This window comes from Fusarium mangiferae, assembly GCF_900044065.1.
Source record: "Fusarium mangiferae strain MRC7560 genome assembly, contig: FMAN_scaffold019, whole genome shotgun sequence".
In the NCBI taxonomy this organism is placed as follows: domain Eukaryota; kingdom Fungi; phylum Ascomycota; class Sordariomycetes; order Hypocreales; family Nectriaceae; genus Fusarium; species Fusarium mangiferae.
In genome coordinates this window covers 149,896-177,372 of record NW_024573939.1, presented here as the reverse complement: position 1 = coordinate 177,372, position 27,477 = coordinate 149,896, and the positions used below count along the sequence as shown (strand labels likewise).

At 44.5% G+C, this 27,477-nt stretch overlaps 5 protein-coding genes across 5 annotated transcripts; 3 read left to right on the top strand and 2 right to left on the bottom strand.

The window, feature by feature from the left end:
• Nucleotides 1-473: 473 nt before the first annotated feature.
• Nucleotides 474-1,557, bottom strand: FMAN_15278 (uncharacterized protein; the record flags this gene model as incomplete). The annotated part of the gene is made up of 3 exons (XM_041824864.1): nt 474-746; nt 795-1,280; nt 1,342-1,557. The coding sequence occupies 3 exons, from the start codon at nt 1,555-1,557 to the stop codon at nt 474-476; spliced, it is 975 nt and encodes a 324-aa protein (XP_041690302.1).
• A 2,289-nt stretch (nt 1,558-3,846) lies between these two features.
• FMAN_15277 (uncharacterized protein) lies at nt 3,847-4,277 on the top strand (the record flags this gene model as incomplete). Its single annotated transcript, XM_041824863.1, has 2 exons — nt 3,847-4,154; nt 4,211-4,277. The coding sequence occupies 2 exons, from the start codon at nt 3,847-3,849 to the stop codon at nt 4,275-4,277; spliced, it is 375 nt and encodes a 124-aa protein (XP_041690301.1).
• A 1,228-nt stretch (nt 4,278-5,505) lies between these two features.
• On the top strand, nt 5,506-6,531 carry FMAN_15276 (uncharacterized protein; the record flags this gene model as incomplete). The annotated part of the gene is made up of 1 exon (XM_041824862.1): nt 5,506-6,531. The coding sequence occupies one exon, from the start codon at nt 5,506-5,508 to the stop codon at nt 6,529-6,531; it is 1,026 nt and encodes a 341-aa protein (XP_041690300.1).
• A 5,419-nt stretch (nt 6,532-11,950) lies between these two features.
• On the bottom strand, nt 11,951-14,763 carry FMAN_15275 (uncharacterized protein; the record flags this gene model as incomplete). Its single annotated transcript, XM_041824861.1, has 6 exons — nt 11,951-13,181; nt 13,232-13,302; nt 13,353-13,790; nt 13,857-14,196; nt 14,261-14,580; nt 14,632-14,763. 6 exons carry the CDS (start codon nt 14,761-14,763, stop codon nt 11,951-11,953), a joined length of 2,532 nt encoding a protein of 843 aa, XP_041690299.1.
• Nucleotides 14,764-18,665: 3,902 nt separating this feature from the next.
• Nucleotides 18,666-19,514, top strand: FMAN_15274 (uncharacterized protein; the record flags this gene model as incomplete). The annotated part of the gene is made up of 1 exon (XM_041824860.1): nt 18,666-19,514. One exon carries the CDS (start codon nt 18,666-18,668, stop codon nt 19,512-19,514), a length of 849 nt encoding a protein of 282 aa, XP_041690298.1.
• Between the last annotated feature and the right edge of the window lie 7,963 nt (nt 19,515-27,477).

The window sequence follows — 27,477 nt, the reverse complement described above, 5'->3', positions numbered from 1 at the left end:
AGAGCAATTGATTAGAGCTATACATTTCCCGACATATTGCCTTTTGTCATTAAGACATCATGGCGACTGTCAGGTTGCAGGAGCCTAATTACCAGTGCATTTTGACTCACGGGGCTGGTTGTAGCCAGTTCAATGCTGTTTTTGGATGGATCCACTTCACTCTGGAACTACACTTTTCAAGTCCTGTTGCCGCGTTCTGGCTCTGGGCGAGGAAGGGTACAGGGTAGGCAGAAGATAATGCTGAGAACGATAATCGTAGAAGCATACAGCAGTAAAAGTACAGAGTGATGCGTGCTGACTGTAGCTGTTACTATACTCTCTATTTTCTTTAGATATAGTAATAGGCATTTTTAAGAAGAGCTTAGTCCTCTTTTAATTCTTGACGGTTAATTCGTCTTTATTTAGCAAAATCAGGACTTGACTTATGGTATGGTATTGAGCTTAGCATGTCGTAAGCCTCTCCGTACTCTGCCTTATAGACCGACTTCCGATAGCTTCCATTCTTTCCTGCACGACATTGAAGCATTCCTGGCTTGAGAATTGATGCTTAAGGGTTCCCAGATATACCCAGACTTGTCTAGTTCATTTTTGTTCCATCTGTCACCCATGTAAACGAATTTGCCAGCGGCCGTTCGAAGCACGAATGTAGTCTGGGAATTGCATGTTTTGCTACCCGCAGTAGCAAAGGTTGCAGGTTTAGACCACGTTCCCTTAAGGTCCTTGGTCGTAGTGTACTGGTTGTCATTCTTAAAAACTTAGCATATAAGAACTCAGAGATAGAAGGGAGGACGTACCGTAGACCAGCCGGTTAAGTGACTTCCAAAGAAGTAGTACAGCCCGTTCACTTTCACAACAGCTGGCGCTTCAAGTGCTGACATGAACGAGTATGGAATTGTTGCGGTCAAAGAATCGATCACGGTGTAGTTGTCTGACAGCTGGAAGAAGTGGGTTCCTTCTTTTCTATCTTCGGCAACAAGGTAGGCAGTGCTGTCATCATCAACGAAGAGAGTCATGTCGCGAGCAATGTGGCCCTCGGGGCGCAGGCTGCCAAGGTACTCGTAGTCTCCGCAGGGCGTGTCAGATACGGCAACGCCAGAGCGGGCATCTTGGTAGTCCGAACTGTCGACATGCATCCACATCACATATTTTCCAGTCTCTTCATTATAGATAGCTTTTGGTCGCTCGATCACACGGTCAGGCGCTAGGTCTGGGTGAGGATTGGTGTTTGTAAGGAGATTATTCTGAAATTCCCACGAGACGAAGTCCTTGGAGCTGTAACACTATTTATCTTTCATCAGCTATGCGCCAAGAGGTTGGCGCTTGGGATAATGGGGGACATACTGCCACGCTGTTGAATAGATTGCCACGAGGATTATTGGCAGTTCTCGTCTTGTTCTCGCCGATGAGGTAGTAAGTCCCGTTTACTTCTAGTAAACCTGCCCCATGGGCTTGTAGGCTTCTCCCGTCTGTGTCATATAACGGTGCGCCTGGAGTGAAGACGCCATTTGAAGCTGCTGCTATGGTTACACAGCCGAGCAAAATGAGAGATGGAAGCATGATTTCAGGGTTATTTCCTTGGCAATGTTGCTGCAGTAGTGGTCTTGGAGGGGAGTCACGGGCTTATGTAGATCTAACTTATAATGCGCTTTGCCTCATGCGTTCTGATATGTCTAATTGCAATTGGGAGAACACCTCAATCTTGACATTTGCCGAGACTTCGTCCGAGAGCCCGAAGCCACTATTATGTCACTGACTTTTGACTTCTTTAATTCCCTCTTGCCTACCTCACGCTACAGCTTACCCCACAATCCCACCCCACGATCCCCCAACGGCGATTCTCGTATTCGAAGTATGGGGTACAGAAGCAAGTGCAGGGGCATTTGGCATTTAGAATTTGACCTTACCTGCTGTAGTAAGGCCGGGAGCCTGATCAGCGTGCCCATGTTATGACGTAGTTACCCGCTGTGATCCGAACCTCCTGTTAACCTATCCTTCTCTTCTCCATTTTGATATTGAATGTGATAAGTGAGATTATGAAAGAATGCTTACTTTACTTTAATCGACATATAATAGGGTGTTGTTGCACTAGAGCCTTAATGTATATAACCATCTTCAATTTTAAGACAACCCAGACACACATTATCCAGAAGATAGTCTACAAACTCCTTCGCAGGCGTTGTCTTCAGACTTGGGGATCATTAAGTGCCGATCACTTTGTTAGTTATTGCTGAAGTCCAAGCCCGGATTTAGTTCGATAGTTCGTGCGATGCCGGAATTCCGGATGGCCTTCGAGGATCGGGCATCGGGCTATGTCCTATTTAAGAATAGACTGCCTAACAATTCAATTGACTAAATGCCTCTCCAGTAGCGTTGCCTATGGAATATGTCGCATTAAGCACTTGAAAGAAATGGGAATTACTAGACTTACCTAGTTGGTATTGTTTGAAGATTGGGGGCAAAGTCTGGAAAGGAGTGCTGGGTTTAGTGCTTATACGCTGTGGGACAGAACATCAAGCCACTTAGAACAGAATTGATTGTAAAGAGATTGCAAGGGAAATAAGATGGCCACACCAAAGAATCGACAGACACTTATCGTGACTGGTGACTCATCGATTTATGGGAAGCAATAAGTGGCCGGTAAAGTAAATATTGCTGATAATGAGAGATTGTAGTCGTTTAGAAGATATGTAAAAAATGCCCATGATGAGACTCATGACGAGACTTGTAGGGATTACAGGCTTTTTACGCCCAAAATATCATTCCTCACATTTGTAGGCCTTTTACGGAAGAACCCTTTCCGAGCGTTGTGTATTACTATTCGCTTCCGTATAATTCTAACTCGGCCTTTAAGATAACTTAATGCCTACCCGCAATTCAGTGGGGTGTCTTCACTTCCCATTGACGTTAATACATGACTGTCAACAATCATCCGTGCACCAAAAGAGATAAAGAGGTAGAGTTTAACGTCTGCGGCCTGTGAAGTTGAATTTAAAGCGTTTCAGATAGGATCTGCTGTTAAGTAATATTGGGCACTGCTATGAAATGCAGAACGAAAAGTTTGGGATGAAGTCTTTTATTTGCTATGCGAAATTCATCAGTTTTGTCCCATTTGCCCCGGAGAGTGACTGTAGTTTAGTTTGGCTTTTACTGACATCTGAAGAGAGCTCTATGGATCCAGGATAGAACGGCATCAGTTGATACACAGCTGGTGTTTAGTCAGACGATTCTTCTCTCCGCTACCGCACGAGTCGGCCGCCAGATAGTCACCGCATTCGACCTTAGTTGCTGCCGTGAGACTGCAGCCAATTCGAAGCTAGAGGTGCCAGTTAGTGGCAAATACAGGGGCATAGGCTCAGTAGCCTCGGCACGACTTACTAATTGGAATACGATTACGATATCGGCGATCTGCTTAGTGATATAACCCGGCCATTCCTTGTGTATCCGTGTCATGTAGTATCTCAGACTCCTACTGATTGGGGGCTGTATAGAACCTCCTGGCTTTGCTTTAGCGGTAAAATATACACATATCCTTACCGGCAAGTGCCTTTTGCTGGGACTTTGTTAGGCTATATGTAGAATGATGAAATATTTTCGTTCTTTTTTATGTGCACCCTCATGTACATAGCCCTGTGTCTTTATTGAGATAATGAGTCCGTGATCTAGCCGCGGTTACATTTTCCAAAACAGAGTTAGCCAGCCGTTCCTTAGGCACCAAGGGTACTTATACACACCGAGACATATTCTCAACTAACGTTCTCTGTATAAAGGATCTAATTTCATCGCTCTTGCACTGTTGTTTGTCCGGACGACTCAACTTATCCCATAAATCAAGGGCCTTTACGAAATATGCGTTTCACACTCTCTCTTGTCCTAGCCACCCTTTCAGGGTCTTGCCTTGCCGCAAACTGCTTTCGAGACAATGGGCAAGACATTCTCTCGTCAGATATTGAGATTGCCATCGACGATGTAGACTCAGGCAATATCAAGAATGTTGTCTTCCCCATTGAGGTCAAAGCGAGCTCATTCTTCCGTATCACCCGTGGCGGTGCCGTACTCAGTATTAGCAACCATTTCCTCTTCGACAACACCCATGTCAGCCAAACTGATATTGTTTCTGCTGCGCGAAATATCCGCGATGAATGCGGAAGATTTGGGTAAGCCTCTCTTTACTGGACGTTCTAAACTACAGTAACTAAAGTACAATTAACAGAGGCAAACAGAAGATACACGGTGACTCTGGTTTGGCTATTGATGTAGCTATCTTTCGGAGTAGTTAATCTGGTTCTTAAACACAAACATTGTCAAGTATGCAGGGAAGTCTAGTATTTAAATAGAGAATATGCAGCTAGGTCTGGTTTAGACTTAAGCACGTTTCATATTGAGCTTGTATATCAACAAGTCTTGTTAAGATTTTAAGAGGGCGCCTATATGTATGCGATATCATTGTGAAGAATGTGCATTGTTATTCCCTCGGCTCAGAGATGGAGATTCGTCTAATAGATACAAATAGGGTAGGCAACTTAAGGTTTATTAAGATAATACTTTAAATATTTCTAAATTAAATTAATTATAAGTTAAGACTTTTAAAATAAGTTATTATTATATCTATTTAAACTTATTATAAGCTAAAAAATTCTTTATTATTAACTAACTTAACTAAAATTAATTAATAAAATATTTTAAATTATTATAACTTATTTTATAGACTTAAGAAAAATTAAGGCCTAGTTTTATCAAAATAACCTTATCTCGCTTTATTATATATTTAGCTTTTGGCTTATTTTGAGAAGTTTTTATTCTCTGAACTCACGTATCAACCCTAACCTCCATGTCGCCATATGATTTAATCATAAGCTGATCAAAAATGGGCCAATGGATTCAAAAGTCTCTCATATTTGCCACATCGTTTCCCCCGGAAAGGAAATCCGAGAGCATACGTGTTCATTTAAGCTTAGACTCTTCTTCTGAAGGTTAATAACTCTATTTTTGCAAAGCGTTTTCTTATTCGACCGGTAAATGCTAGCGCCGGCCGATTCTTATCAATTATGCTCAGAACAACAAAAAACAGGGAGGATCTACATCATTTTGACTTAGTATGCTCAAGCACAAACATTTGAATGACCTAACCTCAAGCATTTGAGTAAAACCCCAAGCAACGCCTCCACACGCCAAGCCCTGTGCCCCAGTTACATTCACGATACGATAGGCTCGGTTACAGCGCTTTGCAAAATTTCTCTGTGCGTTTGAAGCCGCTCCAATGATGGACATTTCTGGAGAAGCACAGTTCGGCATATTCTCATCCAGAATCTGGGGCTAAGAGACCGCAGGATCACTATTATTTTATACGCAGATGGTAGGCTAGGATATGTCAGCATCTGCCGAAAATATTGATGTGTGAAAAGGAAAACCCTTCCATGCTATGTAATTGATTAAAAACTATAAATACTCTCGGATTTGCCAGGCATGGTTATACTTATCACGCTTCAGCCGTGGCAGTCGACTACAATGGCTTTCTTTCGCAACATTCTCTCTTTTGTGATGGTGCTTTGCCTAATTGGCATTGTCACTCCCCAAGCAAATGCTCAGCCCACCTCAATTACATATGAAAACCCCCTCATCAAACAACGCGCTGATCCTCATATTTTCAAATTCGACGGAGTATATTACTTTACAGCATCAGTTCCGGAATATGATCGCATCATCCTGCGTCGTTCTCATACCATCCAGGGACTTCAAGATGCTGAGGAAGTTACTATTTGGCACAAAAAAGACTCCGATGCTGGAATTGGTTATGTCTGGGCGCCAGAGATTCACCACATCGGCGGCAAGTGGTATATCTACTTTGCTCTTGGTCGCAAATCCAATTTCGACATTCGTATGTTCGTTTTGGAAGGTACCGGTGATGATGCCGTTACGGCCGATTGGGTCGAGAAATCGTGGATTGAGACCGACTGGGATACCTTCTCCCTCGACGCTACCACATTTGAGGTTAATGGCACCCGCTATCTGAGCTGGGCCCAGGCGGACCCAAGCTTTGATGGCACAAGCATCATGTTGGCACCGATGGAGAATCCTTGGACACTCAAGCTCCCGGCTGTTGCAATTTCACGTCCGAAACTTGACTGGGAGCGCGTTGGCGAGAGAGTAAACGAGGGACCTTATGCCTTACTGAAGAATGGCAAAATATGGCTGACGTACTCAGCTAGCGCCACAGACCACAATTATGTGGTGGGGCTTCTTTCGGCTGATCTTGATGCGGATCTAATGCATGTCGATGTATGGACCAAGGCACAAGAGCCCATCTTCAAGAGCAATGTTGAGACAAGTCAATATGGACCAGGTCATAACTCTTTTACCATATCTGAAGATGGTAAGAGCGACATTCTTGTATACCACGCTCGACAGTATCGCGACATTGCTGGGCACCCGCTCAACAATCCAGATCGCCACACACGTGTACAGAAGCTGAACTGGAAGGAGGATGGCAGTCCCGACTTTGGTGTACCAGTGGCTGACGGCGAGACAATGTAAATATTCTGATGAGGATGGCTAGGGCATTGGTCTCCAGGTAGTAAGAAGATCTTAAAAATAAGATCTGACAATAAAGGAAAGCTGTAATATATATGCTCAGAAGTAGATCAGAAGCCAAAATGCGAAAGGTAAAACATACTCGTATAAAAACGAGGTATTGAATTAGTTGTAATAATATAAGTTATGAAGAAACTCTGGTTTGTTTAAAGTATGGGAACGTGACTTGGTCTGCGGAAAGTGCCGTGGGAGAGAGTAAATGGGTTATACTTCCTCCTTCGTCCAATGTAACAACTTCTTTAAGTACAGGGTTGATTGGAGTGAGTCTTGCAAAAGTACTCATACCCAATAAGATCTCGTTTTCGACAGGTTCATTCTGGATATAATCACGTTGAAGCGACATTTGAGTGCTGTCTGACAGCAAACGTAGAGAGGATAACCAAAACCCCGTACAGAATAGACCATCAAGTTCAGCGATCCGAGACCATTCACAAATCCAACTCGGAGATCGCCAAAAGTCAGAGGTGTTGAGGTAATGGTAACGTTTGAATTTACCAGTGTGTAGTAAAAGCGACAGAGGTAGATAGGGCACACGATGCCGACGATCCATTCGCACGGAAGAGACACGATTCAAGAACCCTACGTTGGTGAATCAGGATAGGAGGGAAGGATAGCCAAAAAAAAAATATGACGGGCTGGGCGCCCCGCAAATATGGGCGTCATGGTTCAGTTCATGAGCGTGCAGGTCATTGGACACGGTTGTTTTTATCCAGGCTGTAAGGTTAGTGTGGCCGTGCCTGACTCGGGAAGTCTTATGAGTACAGTATAAAGATTCAGGAATGTGGCTGCGACAACGCTTTATGACCTAACTGCAGTGTTCAATCACTCGTGACGTAAGCTAAGATATGGGCTTGCCACAATGAGACATTGGCAAACCTCTTCCGCCATTTGGCAAGTATTTTCCATCCCAATCCTTTTTGTACTCCCTTCTGTATATGTGAACTTCTTGGTTTTCCTGGACATTGACAGGTTCGTGATAGAGTGTAGCAATACAGCCAAATGATTAAAAAGCTATCCAGCCTGTACGTAACAAAATTATTAGTTATTGTTCATGCTAACCATTTGTAGTACTACTATCTATTCACATCGTGTATCACGTCATCCTTCCAATTCCATTGAAGTCATCTGGGAAAATAGACTAGTCCCTCTAGTAGATCATATTTTTTGCTCGTATCACATCGCCACCGTCTGTGACCTTTTTTCTTAGACGCATGGTTCATACTGAAGGGTCATTGGGTCGCATACTATGAATGTAGATCTTTCTTTATTCACGAATGGTGTAGTTAGCTTCCATCCTACCCGCCCCAATATTCTTATTCACCCATTTATTTAAAGTTTGCTAAATCCTTACTTTGATTACACTTTTGCCAGTCAAGTGATGGGCACAGCCCAAGTTAGTCAGCTCTACAGTAATAGATATAAAGGGACAGGATCCCTTTAATACCTTAGCTTCTTTATGCTTTTTTAGACTAAATTTTATACTTTTTATTCTTATATCTAATATTATTAAACTGATTACTTAATTTCCTATCTAATAATAACGACCCTATCTTGATTGAACCTAATTGGCTGTCTGCACTTAGCTTGCAATTGAGGCTGTTAGAAATTATCGCCTTTTGCAGTCTTTTCCTTGTTGTTGCTCTTCACCTTCAAAATATTTTCCCTTAAGTAGGGCATAGATCGAGTCGCCAGTAGTCACGGCCATTATAAGTGTATCAATAGAAGTAGGTGTTGGGCTGTATTAGCTTAAGTATTTAGCAGGTCTGGGGTGTCAAGACATAATAAGTCCTCGATAACAACAATTACGACTATCACCTTTCAAGACAGACGCCGCAACAGTGAGGGCAATCTAAGGCCAATAGGTAGTTTGGCGTGCTGTGTGTTCTTCTGATGATGCAATTCGGGCTTTGCCGGACCAAGTACGGACAGAAATTATATACTTCCAGGATCCCGACAAAACGCTAGACTTGTCACAGACCTTATCTTAAGATCTAGGGATTAACTACTTGAGATGTCTAATACGTAAGTGGCGATTGACGTCAATAAAGTCACGGGTAGTATATAAGCAAGGCACAACTTGAGCTGCTTTACCATTCCTCTGTAAATATTTTCAAACATATATTAACATCAATGATCTAAACTCACGTAGTACATTGAGTTTCAATGAACTAAGCGGTAATTCTAGGTCACAATAGCAGCAATAGTTTAATTTAGTCAGGCTACATCTATTGGGAAGTAGTACCTTAATTTCTGGTTGTCTCTTTCCCTTCACAGTTGTTCGTTTGAATTAGGTTATTCGAACAGAAGACGAACGCCTCACAGATAGTCACCTACCCTGGAGCCAGGTGCACTTAGGCCAGAATGGCAGTCTTTTTTTCTCAAACGTAACATGTCAGAGTGGGTCTTCCAGACGTGAATGATTGGCCCTTCTGCACTCTTCTTCTTCATATCATTGGAGACCATGGTGGGCACGGCGCACTAACCCACTTAACTGTGATAATTGGACTGCGAGTATTCCGGGTACATTTCACTAGCCTGATCTAAATTCAGATGAGATGCAAGCTCATATATCTGTAGCGTGGGAGCAGTAGGTGCAGAGAAAAATACTTAATAAAGTTTCAAAGCCAGTATTTCATCCATAATGCAGGTGTTGCCTGTCTCTTTATATATGACCTGACCTGCATGCTCCGCGTTCCGCAGCGTTGTGTTGAGGAACGCAAGTAGTAAAAAAGACGACTTGTCCGATATCTGCGAATCTTACTTAACACAACGGATTATTACAGTCGCACATTCATTTTGAGATAAACATGTTCTCTTTAAGGCCTAGTCGAAAGTCAAGGAATCCAGTTCGTAGAATCCAGGGTTCAATCGCCAAAAGATCGCTCATGCAAACGACGCGGCGAGATAAGCTCTGGCACATAGGGTGATCTGCATCTCTGCATCTCAGTATCTCATAACGGGGCAGACTTGTAAAAATCATCAAAGCATTCTTTTGCCTCGTCCAGAGATTTGTGTAAATTGTTCGGGCCTTTCAGTGCCCAATAAGAGGGAAAAGGGCAGTACAGCCTTCTTTATAGAATTGACGAGCATGAAGAATATCTAAAGGGTATTTTGCAAAACTGTGTCTTAATTTAAATACTATAAATAAAGTTCAAGCGATAAATAGTCTTGCTGCTGATGTTGCTTTCTATATACAGGTAAATACTCTCTGATTTTCACTGTTTGACAATAAATTTGACGATATGCAGCATGACTGCTGATAACCTTGTAATAAACCAGAAGCTGGTTGCGCCACTAGGCGACTGTGCTTAAGTAATGATGTCGAGAGAAAGTAGTGACTAGCCGATACGTAGAATCAATCCAGATCAATGTGTTTATACCCTCCATAGAAAAGTCATTAAGTATGGGGCACACTTAAACCCATTAGTATTTTTTATCATCAAAGCCAAGATATAATCACCTGCACCGCTGACACTAGAACCAAGCCGCTAAAAAAGCTTAGTATCATCTTTCCATCGACGGTCTCATTTCCTTGATGACAAAATGTCACTTTTTGCATCAATTGTTAGGCAAAGTTAAATATCAAGCGGTTAAAGTAATTCTTATTGATAGCATATTAATAGAGTTGAGAAAGAAGGTTGAAGGTGGAAGAATACTGCAGTCGTAACAATACAAGAGACGAATACCCTTAAGAAGGACTCATCTGTATTTAGTTGTCTCATTGAAGGCACTGAGAGACCTGGTTGGCGTTGTAGACTGTTTGATGCCATACTTGCTCGGCAGGGTTTGGATAGCGATAGAGCAATAATTCCACAGAACATGAGAGAGGCTAGCTAACGAGTCGATTGGAGTACGCAAAGAGAGCGTGAGGGAGCCAATTGAATCAGATTCTTGCGAAATTGAGTAGAGAGATTACAAAGCGAGTGGAATGTGAGAAAAGTTGTTGATTGAAACCTTGATTGGCAACGGATTGACTTAGGAGCCTGGCACCGCTCTTTTCAATGACTTCTTCCTTTTATATGGCCAAGATGAATATGGAACCTTGGTCTGTTGTCAAGAAGTCAGAGGTTCGCAGATGGGCGAAGGCAAGAAAGCAGAGCTGCGAGGTGCAAATACTGATGCAAATAGAGAGTTTGGGTAGAGTCGGAGATTGTAAATCATCTCTTGTTATGTTAGTTGGTTGTGATTTCTATGCAGCTTTGATAAACGAGCTGACATATTCTTATGCTCTTTTAGGGTCGCCCCGATGATCCCCAAGCGGTCTGTGGTTTCGGTTCCTATTGGGAGGGGTTCTGTCTCGGGCTTACTACCTATGACGGAAGAAATTCATTGAATGTAGTTAAATGATCGTCTGCGTGCGTTGATGACTAAAGCAATCATACGTGATATGGTGGTGGCAACTTATCCTGATCTTCCAGTGTTGCTGTCAGGGAGTCAGCAGGCTCACTTTTGACGTGTTTATCAAGAGTTTGAACCAGATGTATTCGTCACGATAATGACATGTAAATGCATTATCTTAACAAAAAGAGATGTAGATTTAATAGGAGGTCGCTGGTTCAACCTTTCGTGGAATAGCTCTCGACAGACGCCTCTAGTGCCATTCCCTATTTTCCTCGTTCGATCTGCCATTGTCATTGCCTTCATTGCTGCCAACCGCCTCAATGTAAGGAGGTTAGTCAGTGGTAAATCGCCTTCTGCTGAGCAGATGTATAGTGTGCTCTTGACCTCGAAATGAGGAGAAGTATCAGTTTAACTTACATCATAACTGAAGCCATATTTCATCCTTGAGATAGAGCTCATGTCAGAACATGGCCACGGGAAGAATCGCCAGGGTAACAGTTATGTTCAAGTTGCCTACTACATAGACTGTCAACACTCATACTGCTCCTGCATCTAGTTGTCACAACCAAGACGCCAACGCTGCCAGATCCCAGGGTTACACCCTCCTCGTGAAGCGATCAGGCCTCTTCAATAAACATGCCCATTGAGTAAAAAGTCTAGAGTCCCGCCTGTAGACCCCTATGAGCTTGTTTGTTATCAATCAAGACTAAAGTTGAGAGTAAGGCGAAATGCGTATCTCTTGCCGACCCTGGAAGGGGTAATCCATAGAGGAGAGGCTTCAAGCTTTAATAATAATATCGAAATAAGACACAGTCCTCTTAAGCCCCACGACATGGTAATCCCTCTGTGAGACTTTTTCTCTCATTCCCGACCGGAGTAGGTATATGCTGCAATGCTACATTTTCGGTTCCATGAGGCCGTGGAAAAGATATATCTACCACCTTTGGCCTTTATCATCACCAAGCCATGACTATTATCACTCCACCATGCGTCTCAGGAGCATATAGTGTTGATAGATCGTTTAAACGCTTAATCTATCCATGCGTGCAGTCCACTCCACAGACGTGTTTTGTAGCGAAGTCATCGCAGCTTCAACCCTCCGATTCTCAATGTCAATCTTGATCTCTCTGAATACCTCGAACTCTTCTCCTTTGACCCAATCTGCATACTTATTGATGAGCCTCTTAAGTAGACAGATAGCTAGATGGTATTGTCCAAGCTCAAGTGCATCAGCAACCGCTTTGCAACAGCTGATATCAACAGCCAGGTTTCGTTTGCTGATCTCGGAGAGGAGCAGCGTGAAGTGTACTTTTTCTTCGTCGCTTGTCGCTGCTAGCCACGCTGACATCTCTCCGGTCGAACGCCATCTGAATAAGTCGGCCGGTTTGTGACGCTGGTAGTCTAGGCTCTCAACATCAAGAGTGGCAATTTCTGCCTCGCGGAGAATGTTAATAGTCCCTTTGTCACCATACAATGCTGTAAGGTGAAGAAAGCCTTGTAAATCACAGTCGAACCTATCTATACGCGCACCCAAACTAAGCAATACGCCAAGGGCGGTGTGGTTATTCTCTGCTGCAGCTTGCAGTGCTGGGGTATAATTCCACTTGTCAGAAGCATCCAATATAGCACCAGCATTCATCAGCGCTTGTATGCGTTGTTGTATCTCTTCGACTGATAGAAAAGATGTATAGGACGAGGCTATCTCATGTAGTGGTGTTTCACCCCCTGCCGTTGTTGAGTTTGGATCTGCACCCTGTTCTAGGAGAAGCCTGATGAAATAGTGTCCATTGACCTGTGGCGACAATGCTGCGAAATGGAGAGCAGACCTTCCTTGCTTGTTGGCAGGTTCAATACTGCATTCATTGTATTCCAGCAGTGCTCGAGTGCACTGTACACTGCTTCGACTCGCGGCTACCATCAGAGGGGTGACGCCATCCTTATCTTTGACGTTGACACTCGCTCCAGAGCGAAGAAGATAGCTGGTTGCTGTAATGTTGTCTGCTTCACATGCCCAGTGCAATGCAGTCTTGCCACTATCGTCTTTTGAATCGAGATAGTCATTCTCAACCGCTCCCTTTGACTCCATATCCAGAAGCCCTTTAGCTGCAGCGTGAAGGGGTGTTGAATCGGATGGCTTCAGAAACAATTTACCACCATCATCGCTCAGGGCGCATAAGATTTGGAGATGTTTCTTGGGCCAATTCTGACGGTCATATCGTGATTCAAGAATCTCTCGGGCTAGTCCAGCGGTCCTAACGCCATCAGCTAAATTCATGAGTCTAGGAAAAGCAGAAGACTTTACTGTTCATCGATAGGGCAGCCCATGTGGAGCAGTTCTTGGACCATGTCAAACTGGCGCGAAAGGAGAGCAACCTGATGTTATAAGTATTATTCCTGACAGCACACTTAATATTTTAACTCACAAAGATTAGACTGTTTCCTCTCTCATCTATAACATCACTCGGCACAAGGGATTCAGTTCTCGTTATGCTAAGCAATATACTCATGTCGTCAGAGCGAACGGATTCCCAGATGGAATTGTCAGAGAAAATCAATCTCCGGGCCTTAAAGCTTAGGGAAATATTGGAACTCAGTTTCAGCTCACCATGTAGCTGGAAGTTAAGCCGAGGTTGAAACCAGTTAGGAAGTTGGTAGTCGATACTCATCCCCGGGGCCTTGTGTTGAAGATAGTTAGATCCTACACAACCGCATTGAAGTGCTGTCAAGGGCTTTCCATCGATTCTGATCTTCAGGATGTCCAGGGTGTTCCAAGCCCAGCCAGCGTTGGACCTCGCGTGACATGGACAATAACAGACGTGTTTGCAATACCAATCCATCAGTGGCCCTGTTCGTATCGATACCTATTCTCTTGTGAGGCTATTGTCTATTGACTCAGTCGGCTTGTCTGGTGAATGGTGAGACTCTACTTGGCGACGACGTAGTGTCCCAGATGCTGCTGAGTTGATTTCTGTCGATTGCGAAGTAATCTCTGTAGACCCCTGGCGCATTACTTCTGTGACTATAGATGGTACTTGAACGGATTGAGGTGTTTCTTTATTGCCTGTAATCTGTCCAGTCGCGTCTGGATCAGAGCCATAAGCATTGCTGTTCAACTGCTTAGGCTCATAACCTCGTACTAACACATTTTGTTTAAATTCCCTTGAAAGCTGCGATAATTGTTCGTTAATATGCTGTAAGTGATCCTGTCCCGCGACAAGTGAGGCTGTTACTTCTTTCTGAAACTCGAGCGTTGCCTTTCCGCTTGTTCTGTAATCAATATCAGCATTTTGAATACAGGGGGAATGTCACCATGATGGACTGGGATCCTTACTGTTGTGTAAACGCTATATGGCCATCGAGTACCAGCTGAAGGTCTCGACGAGCCTCCCGAGCAGCCGCACATATACTGCCAATCTTTTTCCGGTGCCAAATCCATTTCAGGCGAGACTTTCGGGGATTCCCCGCTTGGTCTGTACCTCTGTGGCAATCCGATATGAGCTTTCTTGCATGGCCCATCACACCGTCCAGCTGTATCCGGATAGTATGGCAGAAATCGGGTTCGGTGGTGAGAATAGCCGCTGATTCGTCTGGTACTGGTACGTTATTGATTGCATTGTCTATGTATTCTTTTGCGTGGTGAAGCATCTCTAGCTACAAGATGTCAGTTGAGAAACGACACGGCCCAACCATGGCCTTGCTTACCTCGCTGATGAGAGTTGTGATCTCATTCTTGGCATCTCGGAGATTTCGTAAGGCATCAATGGTCTTTGGGATGGTTGCCAGAGCTTGGCCAATAGCGATAAGGCTGGCCACAAGCCCTAAGACCTCGGCCATCTAAAAATAAGTTATAGGGTGATACTTTGTTTGCTTTTATAACTGTAAGGTAAAGGATTAAGAAGATATAATAGTTTAGAAAACAGCGGGGCAGGTATATTGATACATACTGAAGTTGGGCTTAAAATCTTACCCCAAGTCAGCCTTGTTAGGCAAAAATGACATATTATGCACTTATGCGCCTTACCTTTGTACCCAATACAGCCTGATAAGGCATAATATTACATGCAAGCCACCAGAAACCTATCTAACTAAGATAAAAATTGCATTACAGTATTCTGCAACTACTCTATCTTAGTTATTGTATTAGAAAGCTAAGCGGACATGCCAATTACGGTCTGCCGAGTCAAATTATCTCTAGTCGTTGAGCAGATCTGGACCAGATGGAGTGCAGCTCATCAGTCAGTCCCATTTGCGATACAATATGTGCACTTCACTGTCATCCTTCTCGACAATCTGTCGCATTACTGGAATTAGTCAGAGCGTAAGGAATTGAGTTGTAAAAATGGACGGGCATATTGCAGTCTTGCTCACTATAATACCCAAATAGATACATCTTCTCAATGCCTCATCAACGCATTTCCAATCCTATAAACCTACCTACTCTTCACCCTGGTGCCGCTCAAATACCAATGCACTAGTTGCCGCTTGCCAACCTGTTTTCAAGTGGATAAACGACGCTTGCCACATCTACTACTACTTCAATCTGGCGAGCCCTGGAATTCCCGAACTTCATCTTATGGAAGTCTTTGGTATCAAAAAGTTATTTTGTGCCTTGCTCAAGGACAAGAAGTTATAATACTAGGTCTATAGGTTGGTTGGCGAGTACTTTACCTCCCTCGACTAGCCTGAGTTCCTTGCCCTCAAGCCTGCCCTGAGAGAGGTTCTGAGACATAATGATATATTACCAGGTATAAGGGGTTGAGAAAAGGTATGGCTTCTGAGGTAGTTGTTGGGGGATAGCCTACAGAGTGGAATCGCCCTTGTCATGTCCTTTCTCAAGAAGCCGCGTATTGCTAGGCAGTCTGTCATCGACATTGGAAAGCCATCAGTTCGGATTGAATGCGTCCCGATACCCACTACTATGGCATGTCGCCGGCAAACATCAAGTTCACGACCGTGCAGACTTTTGATATGTGTTGATATGGGCCAATCTCGCATTGGAGTCATACGCGGAGCCTAGAGTGCCTTGGTAGCTGTAATGACGCAGGGCGCTTTCTTCGGTGCGTTGGAGGCCTTGCACACTGCCTTTAGTCAATGATCTTGGACTCTCGTATAAAGCGCTCAGCTTCAGAGATCAGACCTTTATGTCGAGGTTAATGGTTTGTTCGTGGGTCAAAAGTATTATTCACTACAAGCCAGTATCTTACCGATATATACCAGGTGGTTCAAACCTCCACACCGGAGGATACCTACATTTACTTATAGATACTTGGAAACGGCAGTCTCGGTGGCACATAATCGCTGCCTTCAACAGGAATGTCCATATGGAAGATTTCGCTCACAATATACAGCAGACGTTCCAACAAGAAAAGGGTGTTTCGACGTAACTAGTCAAGGATCCAAGCACAATCAGCATTCGGTTCATTAACCATCTCGACCTTCATAAAGCTTCTTCCGTCGTCTGTATGCTAATCACGGTGGCCAATCATGGTTGCGAGCGTCAGACTGTACAGCAGTTATTGCTAGAGAGCACTATTCACTAATACACGGACATTGCCGAGGGCTTCCTCTCTCCCATGTCTCACCGACAGGAGGCTGATACCTCCGCCAATACTGATAAGGGTGACTGTATCGTTACTGAGGAGGAAATCTTAAATTTCAATCGGTGACAAAAATGCTATCCGAACACAATCTTGTCGGACCTTACTGTGCCAATTACCACTGGTAATGGGCTCAATACCAACATTTGCGGCCTGTGTATCTTTCCCTCTTGGATATCTAGGATCTTACGCAGGATTCCAGCATTGATTACCTGTTAACGAGAATAAAGGGCACCTTCCGTTCGGCACAGATTGCGCCGGAAACTCAATTGTAATACATGCAATTTGGGAGTTTTGGAGCCATGTTTCCTATTTCCATGGTCTCAGGAGACCTCAAAGCACGATGCCGACTCCCATTCTAGTTGTAGTCCTTCGTTGAAGCGCTTTTCGCTTGCATCATCTTCTTACTGACGGAATCGGTCACAAGAGAAACAGGGCACCATGTCCGACGATCCAGTGTTTTCAAGGGTCAATCTCTCCATCAACGTCTATGCTTGAATGCTGATATGTTGCCACGACGTTTGCCGCGTTACCCTTTCTCCCCTGCTCAAGTCAGTCAACATCCCCAAACGAATCTCACCACTACAGAAACCTTCTGAAGCTCCCTTACGATAAGATAACACGAAACAACACCTCGTACATTTAAATTCTGCATTGAACGTACAGGCAGCTCCTAGGTCAAGTCTCGTCACATACACTCGGCGTACAAGAAGCAAAGACTCCAGCTAGGAGGCTACAGAATACTATGATGATCAGGCCCAGAACCGAGGAGGATTTCCTATTTAAGTGAATAGAGGATCAACAGTCTCTAGTTGGAGGAAGGTCGTAGTGGCATTCCATGTCAGCTAATGGATCGCGACCTTCGAGCAAAAGCAAACAATACTCAGTAGTTCTTCAATGCTCGCTTTCAGCGATATTTGACAGCCACTGGTGCCTTTCAATTAGACAGTCGCGCTGCTCATCTGACAATCCCATGCGGACTGACAAAACCTGAACCAACTCACTTGCCGCTTGAATTCTCAGCTCTCCAGGCATAAATCGAGTCTGTTAAACATGATTTCCGCAGCTACGGAGTCCTTCTCAAACAGCCATCATGGGTCAACAGCATGATGGTCTGAACACACAAGGAGATCTTGGTCGACGAATCGGTTGTCATCGTCAAGATGGGAGAGCTGAACAAGAAAGCAAGGGGCATGTTCTCCTAACATACGACAAGTTGGGAACGTCAAAAGCCTCGTTCAGGAGAATTGACTACAAGTCAGCGACATTTTCCATCTCCCATAATTGCTCGGCCTTTTGACATGCACTCACTCACATCGACAACATGACCAGCACTCGCGGTATTTGGGAATTCGAAAGTGAGCATTTGGAATTTATCAGGCTCGGTGCTCGTAGAATCGAGGCTCAGGCTCATCATCTGAAATGCCGGACGCTTATATGATATCTTAGCCACGAAGCCCAAGGCTTCGCGAAGCTAAGATAAGGCAACGACGTCGAATAGATCTGGAATATTCGCTGCCAGGCTGTCTTTAGACAAATTACCCTCGGTTTTATTCGCCTTCTTGCCAAGCCAAGTGGTTCTTCCTCGGACCCAGGTCCATAACCTTACTCAGAGTCTGACAGTGTCATGCTCTCCTCTTCTCTAGGCAGCATTGCCCTGAACAATTATATACTTAAACCAAAAAGCGAACTGAGTTATAAATCCATCATTGCGTGCGATGTACCAATGCTGAACAGATGGCAGTACACTTCTAAAGTAGCTTCTTGAAGCAGCAGAACAAGGGCTGAATACATATATCTATTGTTGATACACTTTGGACCCTAATGAGCTTTTATTAGGGAGCGAAATATTGTGTCCTTATCTATTACCTACATCTACACAAAGGCCTAACCTTATAGGCAGCAGGCTACTAGATAAGTCGATCGAGGAAAGCCGAGTGAACAGCTGTACCAGTCGTTGCCAGTGGCTGTGATACCGTTTTTGGAAAGAGTACAAATACTAAACCCTGGGCCGCCAAAACCATCTCATCCTATTCTCAAAAACCTGACCAATTCATCGATCCTTGCAACTCTCAACTCTTACAACAAGAGGTCATTAGGACTCTTCCTGACGACAACTATATGTCAGCTCTCGACAACATGGAGCATCTCACCGAGGATATGATCTGGGAGCCTAAGGAATACGTTCCCCTGATGTCTATCTATCCTTTTGGCCAGATTGTTCAAGCCGGAATAAACAATGCCGCAGCGCTTGATCCCCGATATACGGTAACTCCGATCATTGGCATCGCGCTTCTGTGGTACCATTACAACTGGTACTGGAACCTCCGTGCAAAGTGGACAATTCCAGTAGGAGTTATCTTCTCTTTCTGCTCCGCCCAGATCATGTTAGTTGTCTGCGGCTTCCCTTTTTTTATGGACATGCTTATCTCTGCGGTCATTATCCTTCTTGCTTGCGGGCTTCTCGCCTGCCTTGTCGTGGTGGTCCTCGTCATTGTGGGTTTGTTGTGGTGTCTTATGAAGGGGGGTTCTTTTTTCGGTCACATCTGGAGCGCCTCTTTGATGATGGCCGGCACTGCAGTCGGTTGCGCCGCATCTGCAGCTGATAGCTTCGCTGACAACCTTGACCAGTGGCATGTTTATGTACTGGCCAAGGTGATCGAGGTAGTCCATTCTGTGCGGCTCTATCTGAATTCAACGCCCCATTCACCAACAGGCCGCCTCAGAGAGGGCCCCAGAGACGACCCTAGGGACAACCCTAGACGTCGCCCTAGGTATCGCTACGAAGATGAATCCGAGGATGAACCCGAGGATAGCCAGGATGAATCCGAGGATGACCGGGTTCGTGACCCAGGCTATAACCCAAGGAATGACCCAGATTACAAGCCGGACCATCGGCCAATCGAGCAGACAGACCCTTATCCTAGGAGAAGCCCTCGAACCCAGCGGCCACGGGAACCTCAGGAGTTTCGTCACTATAGCGTCTAATTCAGTCCTTTTCAAAAGACGAAGGAAAGACTTCATCTTATAAAGCAATTGATGCCAGCTTTTACAGGATAATAGATGGCTGTCCAAGCAGCAAGTGGCTCAATCGGCATGCGAACTCACAGGCATCGTGCATTCAGCTGCCGATGCACTTAGTGGAGCAGGATGACCCACCCATCCCATAAGTGCAGTGTATGAAACTAGATATATAGCCTTGGTTGTTTTTCCTATCATTGGGAGTGTTATTTGGGGTTCGAAGGGTTGATATTTGCCCCGGCATCGATTAACATTGTTGAGATGTAATGAGGAGTTTGGCGAAGGGTACCAACGACTGTTGGCTATATGTATTACGTGTATTTTGGCAGGTAAGGGGAGTCGGGCATTGTGACGCATAGGTGAAGGTAGTGAAATAGACGCAATTGTGTGATTTGTTTATATTCGTTTTAGTGATTGATACAAGTGTTTGTCTGTGCCGACTTATTTTGCTGTAAAGCCTCAGTCACCCATATCACAAAGGCAACTCTTAGTAGACTTATAAAAAATAACCACGATCGCCCGCGTTCCTCTCTCTCAGATCTCTGGCATCACGTAGTAGCATGTTTTTTTATCAACGATCACATTAATGATATAAATACTGTAGGTCCTCGACCAGCACATGACTCACAGGCAATATGAATTGCCCTCCTGGGAACATCTACCAATGTGCATCAGATAGTACAGAGATCTAGGGTGCTAGTAATTGCGGAGTCTCGGAGCGGTCAGCGGCTGAAACCATGTTGCCTGGTCCCATGGTCGATAAAACGTAGTCGGACAGGAGCTGAGGTGCAGACCAAGCAGGGTTGTATGGCGAAACTCGATAAGCTAAAAGATACCAGTCACTCGGTCGATCGTTTTGGTCGATCGTTTTGAGGGAGGAAACAAACTGGAAGCTGTCATGTGCCAGTCATTGGATGATAGGCATGGGGAGTTGGTTCGAGCTGCTTAACTGTCCTAGTTGATCCTCATTGGGCGAAATGACCACCAAGATACTTTGCTTGCCATGGTTGTATTTTTGTGCCAAACAGCGGCCTCGCACTCAAACGAGTCCCTAATGACCCTCACGATAGAGAAAACTACAAAGACACAAACGAGAGGATTTCGTCTAAGAAGGACGTTATTAATCCTGCGGTCGATATTGTTCTATTATCATGGGATCTGCAGGAGTCGATAGCCTGTCAGATGGTCTATGAAAATCCAGGTTTGATCCCATTTACACCCAGATCGATACCGCCCTCGTTCAATTACCTATTACCTCACATCGGTATTAAGTATCCCATAGAGGGCCAGCGAAGGCACTGCATATGGCATAGCTCCTCGGCGTCGTAGGAGAGAAACAGTCTGTGAAACCTGCGATCTAAAGAGTCGCTGAGTACTTCTTCCCCAAGTCCTGTGAAGCTCCAAGGTCAGGCTAGGAAGCGTAGTGCACCCAGGGAGTCATGAAGACGTTAACAGAGATTTGTGACACGTTATTAGTATCCTCGCCATGTTGAAGGAGTTTGCGAATGGTGTCGGCTGGGGGGATTCCGGCTGCCACTGCAACACTCAGTGGGTGCTAGCGCTAATTTCGATAGTTAGTCGGGAATATCGACGAGCTTCTTGGCGACTTATGATGCCGCGTTGAATCGTAAGACCTCTTTACGGAATATCAGGTTTGGCTCGCCTACCTCCATCTGAAAATGTCCCTGTTTCGTTCGAAACCTTGCGTCAAAAGCACATCCGAGTTCGCCAAGCGGTTCTGACAGTTTATTTGACCGATCTGCAGCTACTTGCGATGCATGCTGTAATGTAATGGTTAATCGATCGATCAACATACCGGAATTGTGGCTTGGGGGGATCACTTGATGGATTCTATCACTAAAACGTGTCGACTAGATGTATGCTACGTAGGCCTTGGTGATCGAGAAGTAAATATCAAAGTCGGGCCGTCGTTTTGCCCTCAGACTTTCTCCGGTCCGAAGAAAGTCACAGACAGTCTAATGCAAAAAGTCGACCTTGTTACTTTCATTACATCCAGAAGTCCATTGGCCCAAGTATTGATTCTCCGATGAGTTTTGTCATAAAGGTGTAGCATCTCTCTGACACTCCGTTCCTTTACTAGGCAGCGCAGGGCGTAATCTTCGTCTTCGTATCCCATATCATGATACCCATAGAGATCCAATCTAAGAGGCTCCTGAGCGTATAGTCCGGTCTGGAACATGCCAGCCATTTTCTCGTTGTAACTTGATCGAACATATACTTGAACAAGCGTTTGAGACTTGCCGGAAGATTTTCTAAACGTTGTCCTAGTTGTTGGCCTGTGTCATATTTCGTCAGTCCATCTTAAAGTGATTTAGTAACCAAGAAGGCCCACAGGAACACCCCTTGTGCTCGGTCTGCCATCGTTTCTGCAATGGACCGCAGCTGCTAATCCTCAGATCGGTATCTCACCCATCTTGTCAACCCCTGGAAAAAGTAAGTATATCGGTTCGCGTCAGCCCGTGTATTTTCATCATGTGATTTCTATCATTGCCAAAGTTGTCGAGGAATACATTCCATATCTGACTGCACACGCATAATTTGATGTGTGGAGATGTTTACAATTACTTTAATGTAGCACAGAGATCAAGATGGTCCTTATTATACTTATCCATCACATCAATGAAGAAGCAAAAATTGGTGTCGTGATCTCCCTGGCCAGCGAGCTTTCGAAAGCATGGGATAGTTCTGAATGTGACCATTTGCCATTCCCATCTCATTGCACACCGGCTTCTGATGACTGGCCCATTGCTCGAGCCCATCGATCTGGACAAACCATCCGCATGTACTTGGGATATTATCTGAGAATTTGTAAAGAAGAGTCTGAAGTAGACTTGTCCTGGTCTTCTGTATTCACGCCCCACAGCCGAATGGTAATGGCTAGCAATCATGATCGGTTTCTGGCGTGGCCAATTCAATGGCATATTCTGAGTCTTGAAATGTGTAGCGATAATTTCATCAGCGTTGAATTTCCCGAATTAACTTTTCCCGAAACCCAAAATATTCCATTTGCATCGTGTAGCCAGTGTGATAAGCCAGAGTCGAATGGCCACTCATACGTGGCATAATACGCCTCTGGGATAGCCTCATACCGACCTGGTCGGAACTCGAAGTCTAGGCTTGCGAGGATGGCTTGTTCCATCACTAGATCCAATTCGATTTTGAAAACAGCCCCCAACCTGTCACTCTGACCTTGAATCTTAGGGGAAATCAGAGATTATCCTGCCTTGTATGTGGCCACATAGCCTTATGTGCTTGGTATAAGAGGCTTGATGAGAGTTCCTGGTCCCTATTTCAATCAAATCGAAGCATTGAGTCTAGTAGTATAAACTAGACAAAATATTTAGGGTATATTTAAGCGAGATGGGGATTCACAATGCCTATGAGTATAGCCCCAACCCCGCCACATTGGCTATGCTAAAGGCAGTTTCAACCCCTTGTCACTATATCTAGGAGACTTAATTGGACAGTTGATAATTCCATTATTTCCTGGCTCGTGCAGCGACGCTTGGTCGGGCATCTGCAGTACAACCAGTTATAGTGGTGCCTGCCACACCCATACAATAGATTATGCATACCACTTACTCAACCTCCTTCCTCGCTAGGTAGATAAACGCCTTTTGTGCTGGGCACCTCTGCTGTGAGCGATTGGTGAACCGTTGATTATTCTCCTCCACAAGACTGAAGGTGAGAGACAGAGAATAGAATCAGGCCTTACTATCTGATAACGGACGTCAGGGCGGTATTTATCAGGGTTGTAGATGCTGTTGTCATTGGTGCTCTCGATGTGCAACACACGATGCGTCTTCAACTGGACTCAGCTTATCTTTGGCAATGGCGACGCAACTGAGATTCAAGTCCGGGTTAGCTACTGACCTTCAGGGAAGGGGCATGCACGTGGTCCCAGCTTTTGACCCCTAGAATTAGAAGTGAAACTATGCCTTATATGCTTCAATGAACCGTACGAAAGTAGTAGGCAGTGAGAGTTGGTAAAGAGCGGAACTTGATGCGTGTTCAGATCGAACTTAGACCGATACAGGATCTGGTCCGAAAGGACGGCAGACAATAGTTCCAGCTGTTGCAGCTTCAATCTGCAAAATTGACGGAGATGGTAAATTCAAGAGCGCTAGGGAAAAAGGCAAGGGAAGTCCTCCCTCAAGGTTAACCTCATCAATCTAAGTCTCTATCCACGAATTTGCTCCAGTTTCATCGCAGCCGGATTCATCAACCAGTTGCGAAGCCTACAATCCTCGCCATCAATCAAAGCATGTGTTCTTCACAACCGCTATCCAAAAACAGCGGATGAATTGCGGAATTATGACTACTTGTGCCTCTTCAGTAGACGATATGAAGGCTGCAAGGAACAGGGTAGCGCTGGGCTAACGGGTGGCTGCTGGGAAGAAGAGGGGGCATTGAAAGTGGTGCGGAGTAAATGACAGGTTATATGCTGCATTTGTAGTTGACTGAGCATGAGACTCGGGTACCGATCCTTCTCGTCAGCCGAGAGAAGTTTGTCAGCGACAACATGCAGGCATCTCAATCGGGGCGCCGAATAGGTCCGCCATATCCGATCCCCTAATGACCGCTTTGAACTCCGCCAGGACATGGATGAAGAGGTCCTTTGGTCAGAGAATGTCCCTGGAGGTATCCATAGAATCAGTCACATTATTAGAATTATCTGGAAGAAGGGATCATCATCTCCACACTGGCAATTACGGGACAGAATATGACCTCACAGTCCTTTATAGCCTGTTCAAAGTGACCTGTTTGCTGGTGGCAAGTGGCTCAGAACCATGGGTTCTAAAACACGAAGGGTACTGGAATGGACCACTCTCAGCCACTACAGCTTTTATAAGGCAAATCTCGCCAAATCGTCTATATTATTGTATCAGGGCGCAACATAACGTCAGTAAAGAGCATGTCTATCACAAACACATTAGATCGGTTTAGGTCGTCAGTAAGGGGTTTAGGTGTACGCTGAACGATAAGTGCTGTAACAGCAAGGGATAGCCTGAATTGAGTATGGGGATGTTGAATAGAATGTATCATGGACTAGCTATTATTAAGTCCTATTTGAATAATCATTTTTAGGAGATGGGGTTCTTCTCTGCCAGGTACAAAACGTTTGTCATGGCCTGTCTGCAAGATCAAGAGAGTCACAATTAACGAGGCAAAATACTCATTTCTGAGCATAATACTAGAAACATTGGGTTTCAACTCCACGATTTCCGTCAGCGTCTCTGTTAGAGAGGTGCTTCATATATGCACTTAGCAGCATATGCCCAAACCACCATGCGTGGTGCACTGATGAAAGTTGCAGGGTCCAACGTACCGTGTTTTCACAGCCAAAGACTCTACTATGATTTCTTACTTTGCAAAATTAATAAAGTCACGCCACGTACCTACAGCACCGTTGAATTAAGAGGCAAAAGACTAAAAAGTGAGGTATCAAACATAAGAACTACAAGGGCGGTGAACAGATCAGCCTTATCAGATAGAGGCTGTTGCGTCTGTTGAAAAGACTTGGCCATAGGTCCGAGTGCGAAAATAGGCAATACCTGGCTACCAAAGATGACAGTGAAGGTATATGCTACTATGGCTCATTGGGCATCAGACACTTCTGTCTTGAGCCATTTGTCGTTAGCGTTCAGGTGTACACTGTCCCTTTTTGACATAGAGATGTCCGATGTTTGCTCAGAGCGTTATTTGTTCAAGTCGTGGAATAAACTGACGTCTGAGGGTGTAGAAATTTGTCTACAAAGAAATACCACCGATGTTGTTACACTGTAGAATAATAAGGTGCCGCTCTACTAGATTGGTAGAAATTAGACGCATGATGAGCGCGGCCAGAAGCCCATTCGGACCGCAGTGGTTATGCTCGGCATTCTGATGGGTGGTGGCGCGTTTTTGCCTCGAGGCCGAGCCTATTACGCTGAAGCACCTGGAGCAGGACGGAACTTACGAAAACGGCGGTGTTCTCGCTTGCTATCCATCGTTGAAGACATCGAAAAATGCGCTGAGAATTCTTATCATCTAGGATGGATTGCGAGGCTGAGGTTGCTGCATGCTCGGCGGGTAGAGCATCGACAATTCAATAGTGCTGCAGGACGGTTCCATTCCTTCGCGGTCACTGTTTTCGTGGTGATAAGTAATTACCGATGGAACTGGTCTGATGTTTTGGTTTACAGTTGATGTAGTCTTCTTTGTAATGGGCGATGCATACTCTCCGTGTTAATGAAGAGGTGTCTCAGTAATGATCGATGACTAGAGAACGCATTGGCAGCGAAACGATAGCGCCACGGCATTGAATGGCTCAGTGGCCCAGTCACTGATCCTGAGAGTTTTTTATTTTATATCGATATTGAAGGGGCAATTTCTTCGAATGTAAGAACCTCAGCCATGGACACCTACGATTGAGGGGTTGTATTAATGCACGGGATACCAGAACGCACTATAGGAAAAGATGACAATATGTGTAAACGAGTTACCTCGTTTGTGATTACTGAGCCGTTGTGCTTCCATCTGAGTTTTGTCAACGACCATCGCCACCATACATAGACATGCCCATCGTTCTCTCCAATCACAGCCTGTGTGTACCAAAGCGACCTGGATAACTTCTCTCTTCTTTTACATTATCGCTTGGCAGTAAAGACCTGGCTTATTTACTATATCTGATTTTATAGTATTGGTCCTGGTTTGACATTAATTGCGAAAGTGGGAGAGAGCAGAGAGCAAAGAAGAATAAGCGAATCTTCTTTCATGAATATTTTAGCTATATAAATACGGCAGAGAACCATCTTTGTGCAATAAAGTTAGGTACCTATGTTGAACTTGTTGACGAGCAATGTGAGCCAAAACTGACTTGATGGAAAATATATAGATGATACTTATAGAAAAATCTCACCTCAAGCCAGTAAGGCGCTGGATATCTAGATATTATTGTTATTGCCGTGAAGAACTTTGAGCTATAAATAAACTAGCAAGTAATGATATTGCTAGTTACTCCAAGAACTGCAGCTATTAGCTAGTTACCTTGCCTAAATAGTTTTGAGCTCGTCACTTTTTATTAATAGTATATTATGCTCGCTTAGTGTTGGCCGACTGCTGACGAAAGCGCCACGGTGTAAGCTTTGATATTTGTTAAGACTTGAAGCCAGAGTTGGAGAATTCTATTATCCAAGACTCTCATAAATTGGTCTGTTGGCTTGATCAAATGAGGTACCGCAGACACTGGCGTCCGATGGAGCGGCTCCTTGCATAGTTAAGTTTTCTTTTCCTTTTGCAACTTGGCCGTATCTATTTCATTGTGGATAGTTATTTAGCTACACTGTGGCGATCATGTCAAACACGTAGTTGTCTGCTGACTTTGTATAGCATTCGTTTCTTCTTTTCGCGTCTCATAATTTAAAGTATCTTCTTACTACACAATAAGAGACATAAGATTTTCATTACTATAGGGCAAGAGTGCCAAAGGTTTACAATTAAAAGGATTAAAGAACAAATAAAATAGAACACATGGTTAACATTTTATTTCTTAGTAACCTATTGATGGTATCTGGCTGTATGTAATCTCTTATCGGAGGGTTGTACCCTAGACTCATCATCACCAAGCCACGACCGATGTGGGCAGTGGGGAGTCAAGACCAATAATGATCCCTGTCGCAACTCAAGGTCCTAGGATCTAGATCCGATCCAATCTCAGATTCCATCTCTGGTGGCTCCACCCGACTCCGTAGCTGACATCTCCGACGCGACGTCACGGATACAACAACAACAACAAATCGTCAACAAATCGTGGTTGCTTTGATCGATGCCATCATCTTATCTCTCAATTTTGATTACTACATTCATTGAGAAGTCGTTCAGGTTATGGAGCATTCCTTGCAAACAAGCAGCTTGATCTTTTGATTGG